The 19,136-nt window shown below is 40.8% G+C and overlaps 1 protein-coding gene across 5 annotated transcripts; it reads right to left on the bottom strand.

Moving 5' to 3' along the window:
* Window positions 1-452: 452 nt before the first annotated feature.
* MSANTD3 (Myb/SANT DNA binding domain containing 3) lies at window positions 453-19,132 on the bottom strand. Of its 5 annotated transcripts, XM_087758482.1 has the most exons (6): window positions 18,936-19,132; window positions 18,122-18,294; window positions 15,244-15,300; window positions 12,704-13,007; window positions 12,562-12,610; window positions 453-11,316 (listed from the first exon to the last, which is right to left on the bottom strand). In XM_087758482.1, the coding sequence occupies exons 4-6, from the start codon at window positions 12,974-12,976 to the stop codon at window positions 10,907-10,909; spliced, it is 732 nt and encodes a 243-aa protein (XP_087614608.1). In that variant the 5' UTR covers window positions 12,977-13,007; window positions 15,244-15,300; window positions 18,122-18,294; window positions 18,936-19,132; the 3' UTR covers window positions 453-10,906. The 5 variants fall into 5 exon arrangements, with proteins under 5 accessions (XP_087614608.1, XP_087614580.1, XP_087614587.1 ...); XM_087758454.1 differs by having other exon boundaries at window positions 12,562-13,007; window positions 18,936-19,121; XM_087758461.1 differs by lacking the exon at window positions 15,244-15,300 and having other exon boundaries at window positions 12,562-13,007; window positions 18,936-19,121.
* Between the last annotated feature and the right edge of the window lie 4 nt (window positions 19,133-19,136).

The raw sequence follows: 19,136 nt of genomic DNA, 5'->3' as shown, positions 1-19,136 counted from the left end.
AGTGCCCAACACAGGCTGCCCAGAAGCAAAGTGCTAGTGCTGAACTCAGGTTCAAATCTGACCTACTCAATAGACCTGCAGGATGAACATTTCAGAGGGACCTATGACTGTATCAGCATTTAATCGAACAAAATATAAAGTTCTGTGGAGAATACATACAACGGGCCTCACAAATAGCACTTTCTCCCACAAAATTTGACAGTGCAACTGAGAAAGTTTCTCTGTTTCATGCAGCTGAGTAGAGTTTAGTTTGAAAGACAAAAATAGCAGTCGTGTGTAAATGACATTATTTGAAAACAACTCTCAACGACTGAGACTAAAAATCTCATCTAATTAATGCGTAACAATAGTTGATGATTTATTGGCTTTTCTGTGAATATACAGCTTCTATTAACAATATTTAGATACATTTTCTCAGAAATTCTTAATTATTTATGTTTAGCCATTTATGATTAAACATTTTACAAGAAACAAGGCACTAAAATGTACAGTTAGTCATCCTTATTACATACGCTGTGAATTTCAGACACACAGTAGATTCCCCTCAGTTAGACAATTATTGAATCTCTTCCTCCAGTGGTACTTTTTGTTGCATTTCATACATCCCCAGCCTTTAGAAAGTATACATTTTAGGGCCCTACTTTCGTCTCCTTTTGCTCACTGTTTCTGTAGGAAAAGCAAAGAATTTGCTATGAAAATTAGCTACACAATAAAGATGATGAAAACCCCATTCGTCACATTTTGAAGGATTTGGACATACTGTGAGTTCCTTAGAGATTTAAACTATAATGTAGGCATTATTTACCAATTAAAAACAACAGTAACAAAAAAATGTTGTTTAAAAGTGCAATTCCCGAAGCTACTTCCGTGCAGGGCAGACCCAGCTTGGGTGGTGTTTGAGGCACTAAAATACTAACCCAACACTTTACAACAGGTGAGATGACTGAGGCTGACACCATGCTAGGAAAGTCAGATTAGCCTAGTGGCTACCATTTGGCTAAAATGGGGTCTTAAATAATGTACAGTTTTTAGTGCAATTTAAAAAGCAAAACCCAGAAACCGTTGCTAATAAAAGGCAAAAACCACAAGAGATACCACCTAATACTCCATTAAAATATTTAGTATCAGAAGGAGCGTACACATTTTCAAGTATCTTACGACAAATAGCCCAGTACTTAAGTGCTAGTTCCGTTTTAGATGCTCACCGACTATAAGCACAAACACGGCACAATGTAATTTTATATATTGTTAAAATACAACAGAATCTAATGTCACATAATAAATACAACATGGTGTAAAGAAAGAGCGGTTTCCTAATTATTTGATCACTTACACAAAAATGACAAAAAGGGGAGCACCCAGATTCAAGTTTCTCCTTGAGATTCTCAAGCTCTTGTGCTGGCAATATTTTACAGGTCCAATTTTCAGTGCCTCTGCATTTAGACTGCAGTGATCCTGAGCCCCCTGAACACACGTGGAAAGATTACCACTTTCAGAGGTTTTCAGAGGATCCTTGCAGTCTCTTTGACCAAAGGAATTCAGGTGCAATTCCAATGCTGGTGGAATAGACACACAAAATAGGGGAGGATTCTGCAGGACAAGAAAAAGTGATGGGTGGAGAGAGAACCTCGCGGAACAACCTCGAATAATACCCCGGCTCATTGCCAAATTAAAGTGAGAGTTACTTTTTCCCCTTGGAAAGATAAGGCTTCTAAAAACCTGGCCAATAAGACTTCTCAAAACATGGCCAACGTGATGTACCATCACAAGATGGTAGTACTGGCAGAGAGGGCAACAACACATTTGGAAACAAATTATCTCTTAAAGCGTTTTCACTTCTTGGGTATTGTAAAAATATTTCTGTTAAACTGCATGAATTTTTGGAAAAGAGAGGTTCTTACTCACTTAGCAATATGAGTCATTCGAAAATCACAGGAAGCAAAAATGTTAAAGAAAACCATTATGTGACTGCTTTTGATAAGCAAAAACTAATCTTTTTTTTCCTTGTAGTTGCATAGGTTGGAAATTCCAGAAGATGCCCGGGGAAGCGGGGCTCTGGTGCTCCCTGGAAATGGGTGGGATCTGAACGTGTAACCAACACGCTCTGTTGAAAATCCCGTCCATGGTTTCTAGAGGCCATTTTGCCCAGAAGTCCTGACTTGCCATGACCCATGCTGAAGCCAGCGGGTCAGCACCTCTGAAAAACAGGCCCTGTAAGTACACTAGTGCTGCTGGATGCTAGCTGGTGGTAAAACAGCTTGTACATCTTGTAACTGGAAGTTCGGAAACACAACCACAAAAAGAAAGGGCTATGCCTTCTAGTTCTCTGGGAAGTAGAACAGACCAGAATATCTCTGTATTTGCATTTATAGATTACCAGAACTTTTTTCTGGTACCGATCTAAAATGTCAGGACATCTGCATCTCGAGAAGCTGAAAATCAGATCTCTCATTATTTAACCTTAGACTCTTCAGAAAAAAAAAGGTGGAAAGTATAAATAAACACAAAAGTCCACATATAGCTGAAAATACAAAATATTAGAAAAAGATTTGATACATTGTTCCTTTGGTTGAATTTATGTATATATGTAACTGGGGATGGATTAACATAGTTGGCTTTATTTTTTTAATTAAGAATGTGAACTACTTTGATGGAAGTAGCAAAGATTTTGCAAGGAAGAAAGGTGAGAGCATGCCTGTGTGATATATTAACCATAGCAGTTAACCAAACCCTAAGAGAAAACTGAATCTGTTGGACTGAAGCTGTGTTAGTTTATTGCTCTTGGTAGTTGAACACTGACAGGCCATAATTTTAACCTGTCCCATAATTTGGAAGATTCTAATACATAACAATTTAAAAAAACAACTGCTTACCACCCAAAGCTGTTTTTACAAATCACCAAAGTAACCCACTGCTGTTACTATGTCCATAGTTGTGTTTTAAGTTGTGACAGGATGTGGGCTTGAGTTTGCTGTGCCGTGGGGCTCGAGATGCTTATGTCCATGCTGTGTGTAAGAGGAGGGCTTAACTTTCAGCCAGTCTTTTCTCATGCCTGATTTTCCCAGCCTGGTTCCCTGACAGTGCACTCATGCTGGATTTACAGATGCAGCCTTGGTAGCTGTGGCGTTTGAACCAGAACGAGAGCGGAGATCTAGACTTACCTATCAAGCCCGCGGCAACATGTAGAGAAATGTATTGGCTTTAGCGGGACTGTGGAAGTATAAACTGGAAGCAAGCAATTAATTTATCAGTCTACAAGAGGAGTAAAAGCAAGATTTACCCCAGAAGACAGTGTTGTATTGGGCTGAGACAAAGTACCGTTGCGATTGTTTATTGATTATATCTCTAAATTTGCCACCTTATCAGTGTGACAAGGCACCTCAGTGACACAGTCAGCAATGATGGTTGTTCCTGCTGGCCAAAGCTCCTTATTTGTTATTCAAATTCATCCACCACTGCTGCTTTGGTAATCGGAAAAGATGCAGGGAGTCAGTGCCAGGCAACTTGAGAACGTGAGCCTCTCACCGTGGTCTGACGGGCACCACGGCTTGGCTAAGTGCAGCCAAGTAGGAGTATCGCGTTCAAGAGGAACAGGACAAAATCAGTATGGGAAGTCTTCTTCAAATGCTATCAGCCACAACGGAGTGCAACATAAAGCCCAGTCTAGCCTCAGAGCCCTCATGCAAGCCAGTAATTGAAAGCAAAACAAGTGCCTTTTGGAAACTAAAGTTGCTTTATTTGGCAAGGACTTATTACACCTCATTTTAGATGGAAAGTTGGAGGTAAGGCAATATTTGGATTGGAGATTATTGTTGCTTAAGCAGAGGTTGAACCTCTCAGTTAGGTCAGCACTGATAACTCCCAGCCTGCCAGAACTTCTGCCCTGGTTTAAATACCAGATCCATCACACCACCTCCCTCATTTGCACTTTTCAGAGTCTCAGTATGTGAGAGCATTCACAAAATCTTTTTCAGATAAATGGAATTTATCACGTGTGTGTCAATTCAGACTTTGTACAATCCACAGGCGTGGTATTCAAAAGTTATAAAGCCACGTGGCTCATTGGGTTGAAGGGCAGTTCTGTGGGAACACATAGGCGTCTAATAGAACAAAACAATTTTTAGCAGAGCTTCGGTGAGAGTAACAAACAGGTCAAAATTTCAAAACTTGACAATTAAACAGAAGCAGGAGGGTTTTTTCCCCGCATTATACTATGATACAGACTGCGTGGCAGGAATTTATATGGGCGATTCAACTGGTCCATTTGTGGCTTAATGCATAATTTCAGGGCATAATTCTAAGAAAAGGGAAGGGATTTGTACGTGACCAAGTAATGGACAGAGCTTGAGCAGCTTATATGTCACCTCGTTAGTGCCATATAAATAATAAATTACTACTAAATTGGTGTCTAATGCCAGTTTCAGATTCAGAACTGTCCAAGAACAGCCTCTTATATCTGAGAAGAAATATCTGAAGACTTGTGGAATACAATCAATCTCAAGTTGTGCTGAATACAAACCTGCTTCTACTCTCTTGCCAAACAAATTTGATTAATGAGGTGCTCTAACATTCGGTCAGAAACTGAAGCACACAACTATTCTGCAGCTGGACTGAATAACAAAAGGAAAACAAACAATCTCAATCAACATTTAAAAAACCCCACGTAAATTGAATGAGGATGATCTAAAAATCTATCTTGCTTTATTTCTGTTATATTAGAGAGTTATTTCCCTACATACATATACGTAGTGTAGCTTTTTATCTAGCCAGCTCTTCATCAGGAAGGCAACAGATTGTTTCTAGCTATTTTGGCTGTTTAATTCTTTTTTTTTTTTTTTTTCCCCTTTTGTTTTTGTCCTGTGGCTGTTTTGACAGATTGGGAAATCTAGACTAGGATGAATTAGAAGATTTGGCAAAAATACTTCTCGATTCTTACTGTTCCAGAAGTTGACCATCCAGTGATATGCATCCACACGCCTTCATGAATATAAAAATTTTATAACCCACAGCCACGTGGTGGACAACCTTTTCCTTTTCCTTCCTGTATAGCCTATGCCATCTGGCAGACTACGTGCTGGACAAATTTCACGTGCCTTTCCGCAGTGCATAGCATGCGTGTCTGGATAACGCAGTCCCAGAAAACTGTCCAACTTCAGTTTAGTAATGAGTGATGTCTAAAACAACTCTGGCAGGATTCCTACTTGATGCGGTTACTTTTCTTATTGTCAGGCACTTGGAGCTGTGAATGGTGTAATAGAGATGTCCAGAGTCTCAAAGGAAAGAGTAATGAGGGAAGGTGAAGACCATGCGGGGGAATTGTTTGGTGTACATGACAGCGTTACCTCTTGGGACAGCTAAGAGCTGTCTTCACTTCTGACTCGCTCTGAAAACGGTACCAGCCCTTTTTTTTTGCCTTTGCAAGTTTTTCATTTGTTCAGTGTTATTAACATGACTGATGATGTTGTGGGATGCCTAATCCCTTCACCACCAGAACAGTAAAACGTTCAGAGCCATGGCTAGTACTTTTCTATTTTATTGCTCTTGTTTTAGGCCCAGAAATCTGTCCACATTTCTATGTGCACCTTCGTTACATGTAAGGGAATGAAGCTGTTTTATGTAATTCCATGACCAAAAAAAAAAAAAAAATTAAAAAAAAAGAAAATATATCTAAGAAGCAAAGTCCTTTGTAAATCAGCAGCACAGAGGTTAACCTGTGATACTGGAAATAGAGATCACTGCTTGCTTTCACTGTAAAAATATATTATTATCCTATTCTTATAGATGGCAACAAATTGTCTTCTTTCTTTCCATTAAACGTACAGAGCTGTCCTCTGTAATGTTTTTTAGATTCTATTAACCGTCACTGCGTATTATCCTATCATCTTGTTACGTGGTTTATTAGCCTAAATGTATTAATTTTAGTACACATTAGTACTTAATTTGCACAGAAACGTCTCTGAATATCTAACTAGAGACAAAGTTCAGGAAGAGTGATGATGTGTGAGTTTACAGTCAGCTGCTTTGAGAAGAAACAGAAAAATAATGCAAAAGGCAGGCAATTATCGTATGAAAACAACTAAGATATACATCTGTCTTATAAAAATAGCTTTGAACAAGCTAACTCAAAATATGAAATCACAGGACTACTTATGAGGGACTTTACTTGCCTGGAAAAAAATACAATTAAATGTTATTTTAAGATTTGCATGTAATTCCCCTACCCCCAAAGTAACGATAAATAAATGTGTTTATTGTTTCAAAGTTGTCATGAGAAAAATACCTGAAAATGTGACACTGCATGGATGTGGGGTTGTACAGACTGTGACCATAGAGATTCAGAACGAAACTGGAAGCATTACTATGCAAGTGGGCAAGAAGGAAGAGGACACATTGTAAAAGCCACTGTAACTATAACCAGCAAAAAAAAAAAAAAAATCTGCAAAAGACCACTGAAAAACACCTATGTTATCATACAAATCTTTGGGAGACTGCTAAAACTTGGTATTGGAAACACACAAAGATAAATGGTCATTAAACAAAATGCAGGACAGCATCCTCAGCTGCACTAGGTGTGGTATAACTCAGAAAAGGGTGGCCCTGAGCCACCCTTCCTTTCTCTGGTCACGGGGCTGCAACGGGGCGATGTCAACCCTGCGATCTGAGCGCCGAGCTCAGCCACACCAGCTGCACCTGCTCCGTAAGGACGGCTTCTCGGAGCAGCGGCTGCCCAGGGGGGCTGTACGTTTCAGCCCTGGCTAAGCACATCTCTGCAGTGTGGGAAGAAGCATCGTCAAGAGGATTTGTGGCAAGCAGCGAGATCCCTTGCTCCTGCGATAGAGCAGCCTGGGTGTTGAGAGAAGTAGTATAATAAGACTGCAGGATGACTTATTTCTTTGTCAAGGTAAGAGCCCTGATTTAAAGAAATACCTATGAAAATCTTCCACTGAGACTCTTCCACTACTGAGAAAGAAGGAACTTTGGAAAGGAAACCCCAAACTTAACCTCTGCAGAACCCCAAGGATTTATGAAGAATCAGTACCACTTACACAGCTTCAGCACCCTGCATTAGCTCTGGTCCTGAGGAATGACTTTGTAGTCACAGACTGTCCTCCCAGAATTACATGGAGATGGAATGGGCAAAGTGCTCTTCTCTATACAGACCTTTCTCTGTACTAACCTCTCTTCAAAACCCTCTAATACGTTTCCTAGCCTGCGCGCAGCATCCAGAATGTACAGGCAGCTGTGTAGAAAAGGCTAAGTAACCATGCTTTCTGTGGAAGGGGAAGATGACGACTAAGGAGCACACACTTCATGCTCAAATGTTATCGTATAGGCAATCTGGGTGAGAGAAAGGAAAGAGCAAAACACGTAGCTATGGATGAAATCCCCTGCTCATGTTGTTGGCTAAAAAAACAAGAGGGGACACAGACGTAAGGAAGAAATATGGGAGAAAAAAATCAACAAATAGAAAAGATTATACCAGATAACAAGTTAGATGATCTCCAAGGAGAGACAGCACTTGGAGCCAGGCTCGTGTCATTTTGGAGAGCATAAAGGAATTCACCGCACCTTGCCTAGAAGGTCATCGTTTCTCTTCATAAGAACATAGAGGCTGAGAACAATGGCCACTACAGATCTGGTATATATTTTTTTCTTACGGAGTTTAGCAGGGCTCATTTTGCCCAGTGTATCTCTTAAGTTGATTTGTGCCAACAACTTGTATAACAAATCCAGAGAAGAACAGGCATGTTCTTCTTCTTAAAATACTACTGTGTTTTATCTCTGGGAAAACCTTGGGAAAATGCCTGTAGAGCTTGGCCAAATGGTTAACAGGAAAACACGGTTATGTGGAAGTATTTGAATGATGTAAGATAGCAAAAAAGGGAAAGGAACAAATGGACATATCGTCTGGGGTGGCTATATTACATATAAGAAAAGTCAAATAGAAGAAAAGATAAACCCTAATACCAGAGGAACTAATAGCAAGGGGAAAAAAAAAAAAAAAAAAAAAAAGGTAAAAGCCACATTTCTCAAGTCATTTAAACTCCACCAGACCAATCACTTTATGAAGCCTTTAGATGGAGAAGCCGAAGCCAAAGCCATGCCCGGAGACACATTACTTCATCTTGTTGATCTTTTACATTTTTCTGTGTCTGTCACCCAACCTTACAGCAACCAACAGTCAACCACAGATGGGAAAGCAAAAGCCTGTGTCACCAGGAAGCCATCCGTTCCCTGTGCCACAAAAGCTTCTTGTATCATTTGTGTTAGGTGTGACATTGCCATTCTTCCTCTACGCATGTACTGATCATTCTTTCTTTCATATCTTCATCTTGGCTCTTTCTAATTTTTCTCCTGTGATCTTCTTTCTTTTAAATAGAAGCTGAATTAAGAGGGTCTATTGTTCGGCCTAAGAACTGTAACTGTTGGTCTCAGAATAAGAATATATACCAAAATGCAAGGCATTGCCCACTTAGTACAGTCTGAAAACATGCATATTTTAAATTATTTTTTAATATAAAAATAAAACAATCTTTCATGAGCAATGGTATAACTTTCAGGAGTCAAAACTACCCTTATCTCACATTTCATGAGATTCTCCCTGGACTATTTCATACCTTCTCACAGGGTTACCTAGACCTGGATTGTCTCTCTGTTCTTGTTCTCTTCACAGTGCTGAAATTGTCTCCATTCATCACCTGTTGACATCTTAACACACATGGTTTCAATTTCACAGTTTCAAATTACTTTCATTTAGAAGCAGTGCGGAAGGAATCCCATCATTGGTTAAGACAAATCTCTTTCCTGTTCTTTCTTCTGGATGGTGCCTGAACAATTGTCATAACCGCTCAAATAACTGACTCATCTTCCAGACCACCGAATGCAACCTCAGAACAAAAAAGGTCCTCACTACTGTTTACTTCTTTCTTTTGCCCCTACTATTATTATACCTTCCAATAGTGTTTCCATTCAGCAGAAGAAAAAGTGTCCATAATGATATCCTTCTTTGGAAGTCCTGTGCTTCCTTCATACAGCCAATTTATAAGAAAACTGAGTTTGCTGTCAAAAAGATCTGTCTTCAGATTTCATACGTGGCCTATTTTTTTGATCTTGCAGCAGCTCTACAATTTTTTTTTCTCTGTCATATAAAATAAGCTGTAATAAATCACTCCCATTGTGATTGCTAGTGTTAGCACGTTGAGGGGAGCAATGCAGGTACCACAGCATTAACCACAGCGAGTACTGTGGTTGATAATGGCAGTGCTTGCAAAGATGAATCACCAGCAGGGAAAGGAGTTCAAGGAAAAGAAACACAAAAAAAAAACCCCAAAGCAAGACCAAAAGAAACTCACTCCACCAGAAAGAACATCCAGGGAAGAGATGGGAGTGTACCTGGGAACGTATGTTTTGTAACATGCTCTACTTTGAATATGTTGTTCACTGTATGGACTTGCCCTCACAAATCATGATCTGAAAATACTTTATTGAATAATGGGATACTCAGGTTTTTCAATGAAAATTTATGGTTTTGTTCATTTTTCTCTCTACTTCAAATGACGGTTGAACGCCTTCCTGTAAAAATGCTTTTCACACATCAGAAGTTCTTATGAATCTTTGCAGTTCTCTATTCACATTTTCTTAACCCTTGCCCCACTAGACTAAATGATTGCCTGGGGAAGGATTATCTTTATTTGTGCTTTCCTACCATCTACTGTTCTGGACCCCAAACTCGGTGGGGAAGTTCATGTGAATGCTTTCATACAAATCATGTCCATCACCCCTCACTGACAGCAACGGCAAGAAACACACCACCGTAACACACAGGACAGAACAAAACAGAACAGTGCTCCAGGACAGGAATGGTTCCCTTGAACTGCTTCCCACCCTATGTGAAGGAAAAGAGGGCGAGTCTTAGTCTTTCCTTTTAGCTAGGGGGAGGTTGAAATACTCAAACTAGCTGCTACGCCATCAAGTACTGCATAGGGAGGTAGAAGGAGACTTCTTGCCAATGGACCGGCTGGCTCACTAAGTTTTAAGAGCTTTATGAATTGTTAAAAAGCTCTTTCCCTCAGAATGACTCCAGGTGAACAGCACACAGCGCTGGCAGCAGCGTGCAACCCTCCTACTTCGGTATTCTACTTGAATACAAGATGGGCCTGGAAAAGAAAGGACAAGCACAAAGGCTTTTGAGAAAGAAGTCAACTTCTTTCCAACTTCTTAATGGTCAAGGCTCAGACAACAGGAGGGCCAGTCCACAACCATTCTCTCCATCAGCCAGCCAGCAGGAAAATATTACCTTTCTTCATAAGCAAAAGGCTCAGTTGCTACAGTGCTCCTTTTGCTACTTCCTTCATTTTCACATCTTCTATGAAGAGTAAGTTATGAACTATATTACCTCAAGACAATTTTTTTTTTTTCCTAGGCCCCAGCATAACAATCCAACCCATACCTGTCAATCGCCTTTTGTCTCAATGGCAGAGAGCAACTCTAACCCTTGCTTTCATTTGGGAAATGGTAGATGGGAAGAAACAGAAATCAAAATAAACACTATAACCTGATGTTTAAAGCTGTTAAGTTTTCTTAAGAATACCCAGTGTAAGAATACCCAGGGTACCTTAAATTTCAAAAGGATGTTAGGGTATTCTGACAGGGGAAAATACGTTCACATTTTAGAACACGATGCATGTCTGAGAGTTAAACAAATCAGAACTACCTACAAATGAACAATACATTTTTCCCCTTGGTGGACTCTACCACTGTTTCTCTAAACATTAGGAGTCAAAGTGTGTTCACTATCAGCCAGGCACCTATCCTGTCACTGTACACTCACATTACAAAACCCTCTTTCCAGTGCGCGTTACTCATAAATGTGCTTAATCAGACTGACCCTCTGCCCTTTTATGTTCTACGGTGAATTAGGAAAGGGTCTGTTAAAGGATGACACAGGCCATTCTTTTGTGATGGTCTGCAGTTTTCTCTCCCAATACATTTTCTTTTTATTTAGCACTTCCATTTTTATCCTGTGTTCCTCTTCGGCCATCTCACACTCCCTTTCTATTTGCTGTATTTTTGCCACATGAACTTCATTCATTTGGATTAACTGCAGTTGCAAAATTGACATTTGCTGATGATGTTCTTCCTCATGCATCTTTTTCAGAGCACTTTCCTGAGACGCTTTGCTTCTGTAGTTCTTATCTGCTGCTATTCTGACATCAGAACATGAAGGCTCAGGTTGGGAGGTACCTTCACACACCGGGAAATGTACCAGCTCTTTCTCTTCATCACAAAGTTCTCTATTTGAGACCACAAACGACTCTGCAAAACATAAGAGGAGAAAGTATTATAGTATTTCCTTCTTCTCCCTCAAGAAACACAAACTTGTGATAATATAGTTATTGGTGTATGCATCTAAAGCTTGTGCTCCTGTACCATAGAGAGACGTCCATGGCTGTAACGGGAGCTCGGAATACTAAAGTGAATGTAGACATTTATAAGCGGACACCTAAACTTAGGTGGCTGAGCCTGGAGCTGAACCTTAATGCAGCTGTTTAAGCCAAATCCATATGTGACTTGAAATATTTTTATGAAAGATCTGAGTGTCAGGTGAAGAGCTGTATCAACATGAATACCAAGAGACTGAGGGAATACTATGAAGAATACTACTTATTCCTTTCTTATCGCTACTGTACATGTTGTAAATGCAGTGGTGTGTATTTTTAGGAAAAAATGACATTATTCTAATTTTGAGAAGGTTCTACCAATTCTTCTGAAATAAAAGAAACTACTCATGGAATAAAATAGTTACCACTGAAAATAAGGGTCTCAAAATACATTCCTTTACAAATTCTGATGACTACTTACAGTAAATACGATTATGAAAGAGACATTGTAAGAATGTTATCTAACAATGTAGTTACTGTTGTCTTTTGAGCATGAACAGTCTTCTACGTGTGATCCTGACATAATAAAGTTTGCAAGAAACCACCGTAGCCACCCTCCCTTCTGGTTTTGGATTATTCCTTCTGTGTATGCTTGCCAAACACAGAAGAATGTAGTGCTGAACTTTTTCAGAAAGGCCATTCTCCAATGGGGACTGCAGTATGAAGTATGGCTCTACGTACTCTTTTTAGTCCTTGAAAACAAAGGAAGAAAGACCTACAGAGAACTCTTGCAGCAGACAATTGTGTATCAATTTGCTGCTGGTGACTTTGGTTTTTTTTTTCGTGCTCAGACAACCTTTTCCCAGCAAAACAATACTTTTAAAAGGATCAAAATATCCTTGGGACTGTTTCCTGGAAAGTCAGCATGATAGCTACTGTGATGCTTGCCACAAAGTAGCAGATATGTCAAAAACTGATGAAAAAAAAAGGAGTAAAACCTCGGTTTGACTCCTGGGGTCCTAGGGAAACACATGGAGTCTTGCAATATCATAGCCCTGAAATTACTTTTCTATAACCAGCAGTCACAGCTAAGTGGAGAGATTTAGACTGCTGAAAGAGAATCACTGGCAAAATCACATACAAAACAATACTACTTGCATCATTACAGTAACATTAATACCTTGACTAGAAGCATCGGGCTGATATTCAGAATCTTCTTCTGGTGGGCTCTGCAAAAAGTACATTTGCTCAGGCATTATGCTGGCAATCTTCTCTTTCCCTATGATGTGAGTGTTTATAAGTGGACTAATACTTCTTTTTACCTTCTCCCGCCTTTCATGTGCCATTATCTTTTTTGTCCGTGCCTTGATATTTTCCCAGCATTTCTTTAACTGTTTGAAGTCTCGCAGTGATACACTGGGCTGTGAATTATATTCATGAGCTAGTGCTTGCCAGGTACGTTGTTTAAGAGCAATAGTTCTTGCATCACTTTTTTTACATTCAAGCACGTATTTGTATTTTTCAACTAATGCAAGCAGCACGCTCTTCTCCACTTCTGAGAAGTATTTAGCAGGCTTTATTATTTCGTTTTGCATTTTCTACTGTTTCTCCAAGAAGCCAAAAATCCTATGAAAACAATGTTGAAAGCAAAAAAACAAACACAAATTAGAATTGGTTACAGTATCAGGAAACTGTGTTTCAGCAAATAACTCCTAAGCATAGCTTCTGGTTCTAACACACTTCATTTTCTAGAATAGTTTGAGTAGTTCTAGAGCACATGATGAAACATTCAGGTCAGGTATTGTATAATTATATGCTGTTTTCTATTGTCACTTTAGCGGCTACACAGTTACAGAAGTACACTGTAATGAGGAAACGCTTCTTATCTTTTTACAATTTGTCTTGATACAAAATACTCAGTATTCAATTTACTTAGTAACTTATTTTTAATAACTTGTTTTCCTATTCATTGCACTTTGTTACACCCAGAGAGTTTTCAAAGCCCTGAACGGTGGAACAAGTTCTGAAATCCAGCCCTCGATAGCTTCAGGTTTAAGTTTAAAGCCACCGTAAGCAGGTTTGGGTTTCCTTTGGTACACAAAGGACCCTCTTCTGCCCTTGCTGACTGTATATAACTAACTTCTCCTCTCTCTCTACAATATTTGAAAATTGTGTGAGAAATGATAGTAAGAAGTTCTCTCTTTAAAGACTTCTGCTGGTTTGGTTCTCCCCCATGCTCAGCTGTCCTTGACTAACATCCAACAGGCAGCAGGATCCTGACCAGTATTACAATCCTGAGAAGAGGCAAGCGTTGCAAGAAGACATTAATTAATCACAGAAAATAACTGCTCTGAAGTTACAGGCCCTTCGCCCTTTGCTGCTGACTCTGCAGGTGTGGCACTCTTCCTTATGCTTGCACTGCTGGTCACTCTCAGGAGCGAACGACCAAGCGAAAAAGAGTTTTGGCCTCACTCGATACGGCCACTGCTGTATACTTACACCATGTTCACAACTGCCTCTCTTCTCAAGCCTAGGACTTACATAGTCAATAGGAAAAGGGTAGACGATACCAGAGAATTCTTAGCCATAAAAAAAACAACAAAAAACAAAAAACCCAACAAAAAATAATAAAGCAGTGTTTCCTTGAATTATTAACACATGACCGTGCTGCAAAATGTAGGTTTTTTTATTTTATCTTTCCACACCTCTTTCCCCATTCCCTCCCACTACAACTCTGTAGCCCCAATTACTTTTGCATTTTGGGTAGAAACTTCTGGATAATTAAGTAGAAAAAGGGGGAGCAATGCTGTCTTAGCTCACATTTCTTCTGGTTTTAATCATAAAACTCAGAGATGGAACATACATAATAAGAAAAGTGGTTCATATTCCTAACAGTCTAGGACTCTCCCAAAATGAATTTTCTAGTATTTTGCCCATTGTTTCCACTACTTCCCTTATAACATTACTTGAAGATGCAATAGATATCACCATCAGATTTCCTCTTTTCAGTATTTTTTACTTAACTCCACTACACTAGCACTTTCTTCGTAGCATCCTGGTCATTCCTTTCCTCCAAATGTCTTAATACTTGCAGTTATTCTCAACTCTTTCAGTGAAGGCAACTATTTATATTTACAACGAAAACTAACAGACAAGCTAATATCAAAATGAGAACCCAACTCTAACATAAGAAGAGGAGCTTTCTCAAGTAGCCCATTAAATAGGATAAAACCGAGCAAAAGAGTCAAAGAATAGAGCAGGCAGTAGGACAAAGCCTAGAATAGCAAAACTGAAACAAAGTGGATAGAAATAAGTAATAGTCTGAGTTTAAGGTAGGTATGTTAAGTCATTAGCAGTGGCTAAGTCGTACCCCTACTGAAAAAAAAGGCAATAAACACTCAGTTTGTACTTTCTGTCACTGCTCAACTGGGCCATCACTGTGCATGTACCGACTGGACAGCAGGCACCTGTGTGGTTCCTGGCTAGTCACAGTTCTGCTGTCTCTTACCAAATGCTGGTGTCATGAGGACGTGGGAGAGCTGGAGCTTTTGCAGCACAACAGGATTTAGGGGACAAAGGGAAAGATCCATAGGAAACCAGACTTTATTAGTTCTGCTGCTCACAGAACAGCTTGTTTGTTTTGCAAGAAAGAAAAAGGTGGAAGAAGGAAGAGAGCTGGGTGGCTGAGCATAAGGAAGACAGTTCCCTAATCCAGCATTTCTTCCATCACACTATATCAAGTTATTTATTGTTCTCTGTGAAAATTTAGTCACCCCATGTGTTGGTGACAGGAATTCTTAAACACCTATAATCCCACAGAAGAAACTAAGTGTATGTAAACAAAGTTGAAAGTATCACATACCAATCATTATAATGTCTAGGTCTAACAGACAGAAGAGAACATCTGCTTCAGAAGTTCCTTAAATAAAAAATAAATTACAAAAATAAGCAAAAAGTCAGGAAATGGACATCCTAACAAAGATATACTGAAAACTGGCAACATCACTGCATGACAACAGCTCTCAAAACATGTAAAATAAGAAAGACTTACAATGAAACAGACTCTATCTACTAATCTGTTTTACTTATGTACTTATTGTACCATTCCAAACCATTGAGCCGCTTTGAACAGCTGCTGAAATGAAATTCTTGGGACTAAATATTGATGCTTTGTCCTGTCTTAGCTTCAGTTTCACTGAGGAACAGAATGAAAAGCAGTCCCACCAGCAAGTCGTAAGGTCCAATAGCTTATGACCCTGAAAAACCAGGATCAGAGACTCCATGTGATCTCAAATGGCTGCTTCTGCCTTCTGGTGATGCATGTAAATCTTATTTCTAGCTTTGAAAAGGTGTGAGAATCTCAGACCAAAAATCATGACATGTTTGTGTGCAGAAAATCCCTTTAATTAGAAAAACAATGGATTTTCAAGAACCTGTGAGACCAAGTTCAAAAAGTTAAACAATGATACCGGGAATTCCGGATTCCAGGTGCTAAATATTTAGCTACACAGACTGGCAGAAATCAAATGATATCAGTAAATATTTTAAAAAATTCCAAATATGATTTAATATATATTAACAACCTCTGTACTAGGATAAAAGCTCATTTTTCATGGATGGAGCCACAGAAAACCCTTAAGTATCACTTTCATACCACACTATCATTTATCACTATTATTTTCACTGTGGTAGTATCTGAGATCCCCAGTCATAAGCTCAAATACTGTACATTTAAGAATGGAAATGTAGGTCCTACTCTAAGAAGAATACAATGTATTCGTCTTCCCTTCCCCCATACACATTTGTAACTATTCTTTTTCCTACACATACACACTGTACTTGTGTCCTTTCCATGAAAAAGCCAGGATTATGATCTAGGGTGCATAAAAGAACTCAAGAACTGGTGAAAGCAGGTCAATGTACTTACTACACAGAAGAAAAGAGTTCTTGAAGATTCTTTTCAAGCTCTTACATGCTTAGCCTGCTTGCTCCAATATATTAAAGCCCGTTTTCAGTTAAGCGAACAGAAAGCACTCTGAGACGTCAGAGAACTTAGAATACTGAGAAGCTGCAGCAAAACACCACCATATATTTATATTCACCTCTTTTTCTTCATGCATATCAATTACCTTCTGGCAGCCCACTGGCTCCTCTGCAGAATATGAGAAAGGACTCTCACAAGCCCAAACAATTTCCATGTTGAGGCTAAAAGATCCTTCTCGGACATACGCCCAGGATACAATTTAGCATGTAGGAATCTGTGCTGAAATGGAAGTAGTTTACTGTGTATAGCTCATACAGTAAACAGGATTGATTTGGGAATGTGTAGGCACATGAGGACAGTTGCACAGTAAATTCTAAGAAACAAAGAATGGAATGCTTCTCCCACTCTTACAGGTGCCCAGGCTCTAAGACATGTGCAGTAAGGAAGTACTTTATCCTAAATATCTTCTCCTGGCATGGCTCAATTCACAACTTGCCTTGAAACAAATCAGTTTCCTAAGTATCTGTCCTCTCACACAAACCTTTATCACTTTAAAGTAACAAAAATATCTCTCAGCTCCTCATTGTTACTTTGAAATGTTGTGTGGCATTCTTCTTTTAAAGACTATAAAGGATGTGCTGTGATCTGCTGGAAGAATATCTTGAAAAAAAATTACACAAGTGAAGTATGTATATATATAGTATTTTGCTTGCACACACCTAAACATACACCCAAACTCCAACCAGTTGCAAAGAAGCCCATTTAAAAAAAAAAAAAAAAAAAAAATCACATCAGGTTGGCATGTGTGAGCATTTTCAGTCCCTGAAGTACTTTTTAGGCATATGAAAATGCAAAGAGAAAGTTATGGTGTAAGACTTAACCCAAATGTTAAGGTTACACTGACCAAACCCAAAGAAAATACTTTGCTAGCAAGCTGTGGTCACTTATGGTGTGAAAATGGAATTAATTTACCAATGCCAACAGGATTACTACCAGAAATAGTTAAGGATTGAAAAAAAAAAAATTATCTATCTTAAACTGCAGATGAAGCTTTAAGCATAGTCAGTAATTAAAAGCATTGGAAATCAATCATAATTCTGTCCTTTTCATCCAGCGTTTGAGGGTGAAAGAAAGGCATGGAAATGCAATGACCCAAACTAGTCACAACAAGATGTTTATATTTCATTTGAATGACAGAACCAGCAGTAAACCGTGTCCTTCTTCCTCAAATGTTAGGTTTTCCTCACAGAGCTTCCATCAGGGTGTTCCAGGCCTGACCCTGTCTACCTTGAGATTTGAAATCACTAGGTAATTAGGTACATATTACGAATGTGAATAAGATCTATATGGAAATTGTGTTACATATAATCTGATTTACAAAAACCAAACAAACACAAAACCAACCAACCAAAACAAAAACTCTTTGGGTGCTTTCCCCCGCTGTTTTAACACAAATTAATAGTTATCATGGATCATCCAGCAAATGAACAAAATAATCAATTGGTAAAAATTCACAGTACTTTGCCTAAATTTGTCGTGGCAAATTTTATATACATATACACGCAAATATATTTTTTAAAAATATATATAGCATTACATTATATATACACACACATAGATATATTTTAAGCTGGTTATTCCGCTACCTATGGAGGACATCCAAAGCAGTTTGTGCAAAGAAAGGTAATGGACGCAGGTTGTTATTTCGAACGATTGCCTGAAATTCATCAAAAATAGGCATAAACAGGAATCCTACCAGACTCTCCTGCACCCGAACTTCTCAGACATTAACTCGAGCTTGTTTTTATTTCCTGGCTAGCTCCTCTTCTGCTTGAACGAGAAAGGAGAGCAGGTCCCGGCTCGACAAAGGAGACCGCTCCACCCAGGGCGGGCATGCAGGCTGCGGCTGAGGCGCGGATCCAGGGACATCTACCGCGGCAGGAGGAACGGCAACCGGTCACGGTGGCACCCAGCGCCCACGGAGACCGCGCTCTGCCGTGCCGGCGGGGACAACCCCACCCTGCAGCCCCCGGCTTTCTCCCTCCTGGTAACAAAGCGCCGCCGAGAGCCGCCGGCTCCCCTCCCTCCCTCCCCTCTCCTCTCCTCCTCCCCCCCGCGCTGGGCGGCCGGGCCTGCCTCCCTCACCTCCTCGCCGGCAGGTCGCCGGCAACTCCTTCAGCTCCCCGCAAACCCCGCCATGGATTTCCGCCTCTCCAGAGGAAAAGCGGCGCGGCACCGGCCTCTCCTTCACGGGAGGGCCGGGCGGCGGGGGCCGCCGTGCCGCGGCGAGAAACCGTGCGGGGGGGACGCTGAGCCTCCAGGTGCTGCCGGGGGGTGCGGGTGCGCTCTGGGGAGCGAGGTGCGAACGCCCAACAGCCGCCGGGAAGGGGTCGGACAGCCCCGTCTGCACCTGAGGCGGGCCCGCGGGCGGAGCTCCCGGGCCGCACGTCGCTGGCGCGGCACCCCGCGTCCCCCTTCCGCGCCCCGGCTGTGGAGCGGGGTGGGGATCCCTGACCCCGCCCGCCCGTCCGTCCCGGTGCAGCGGCAGGAGACGCCAGCTCGGGCTTTACCTCCGACAGCGCCCGGCGAAGCGAGGCGCCGGTGCGCCAGCGCCCCCAGCGGCGACTGGGGGAGGCGGGCCGGGGGTGCCGCGCCGCTCCTCCGCCTCGCCCCGTTCTCCTCCCGCCGGCGCGGAGCTCCCGGTCCTCGCTACCGTACCGTCCCCCGGGCCGGCCCAGGCTCCCGCGCCCCTTCCGCGCCTAGCGTGACGC

Source organism: Nipponia nippon, unplaced genomic scaffold, assembly GCF_047370975.1.
Source record: "Nipponia nippon isolate SJK-2023a ecotype South Korea unplaced genomic scaffold, ASM4737097v1 scaffold_1, whole genome shotgun sequence".
NCBI lineage: Eukaryota > Metazoa > Chordata > Aves > Pelecaniformes > Threskiornithidae > Nipponia > Nipponia nippon.
This window is presented reverse-complemented; position numbering and strand designations above follow the sequence as displayed.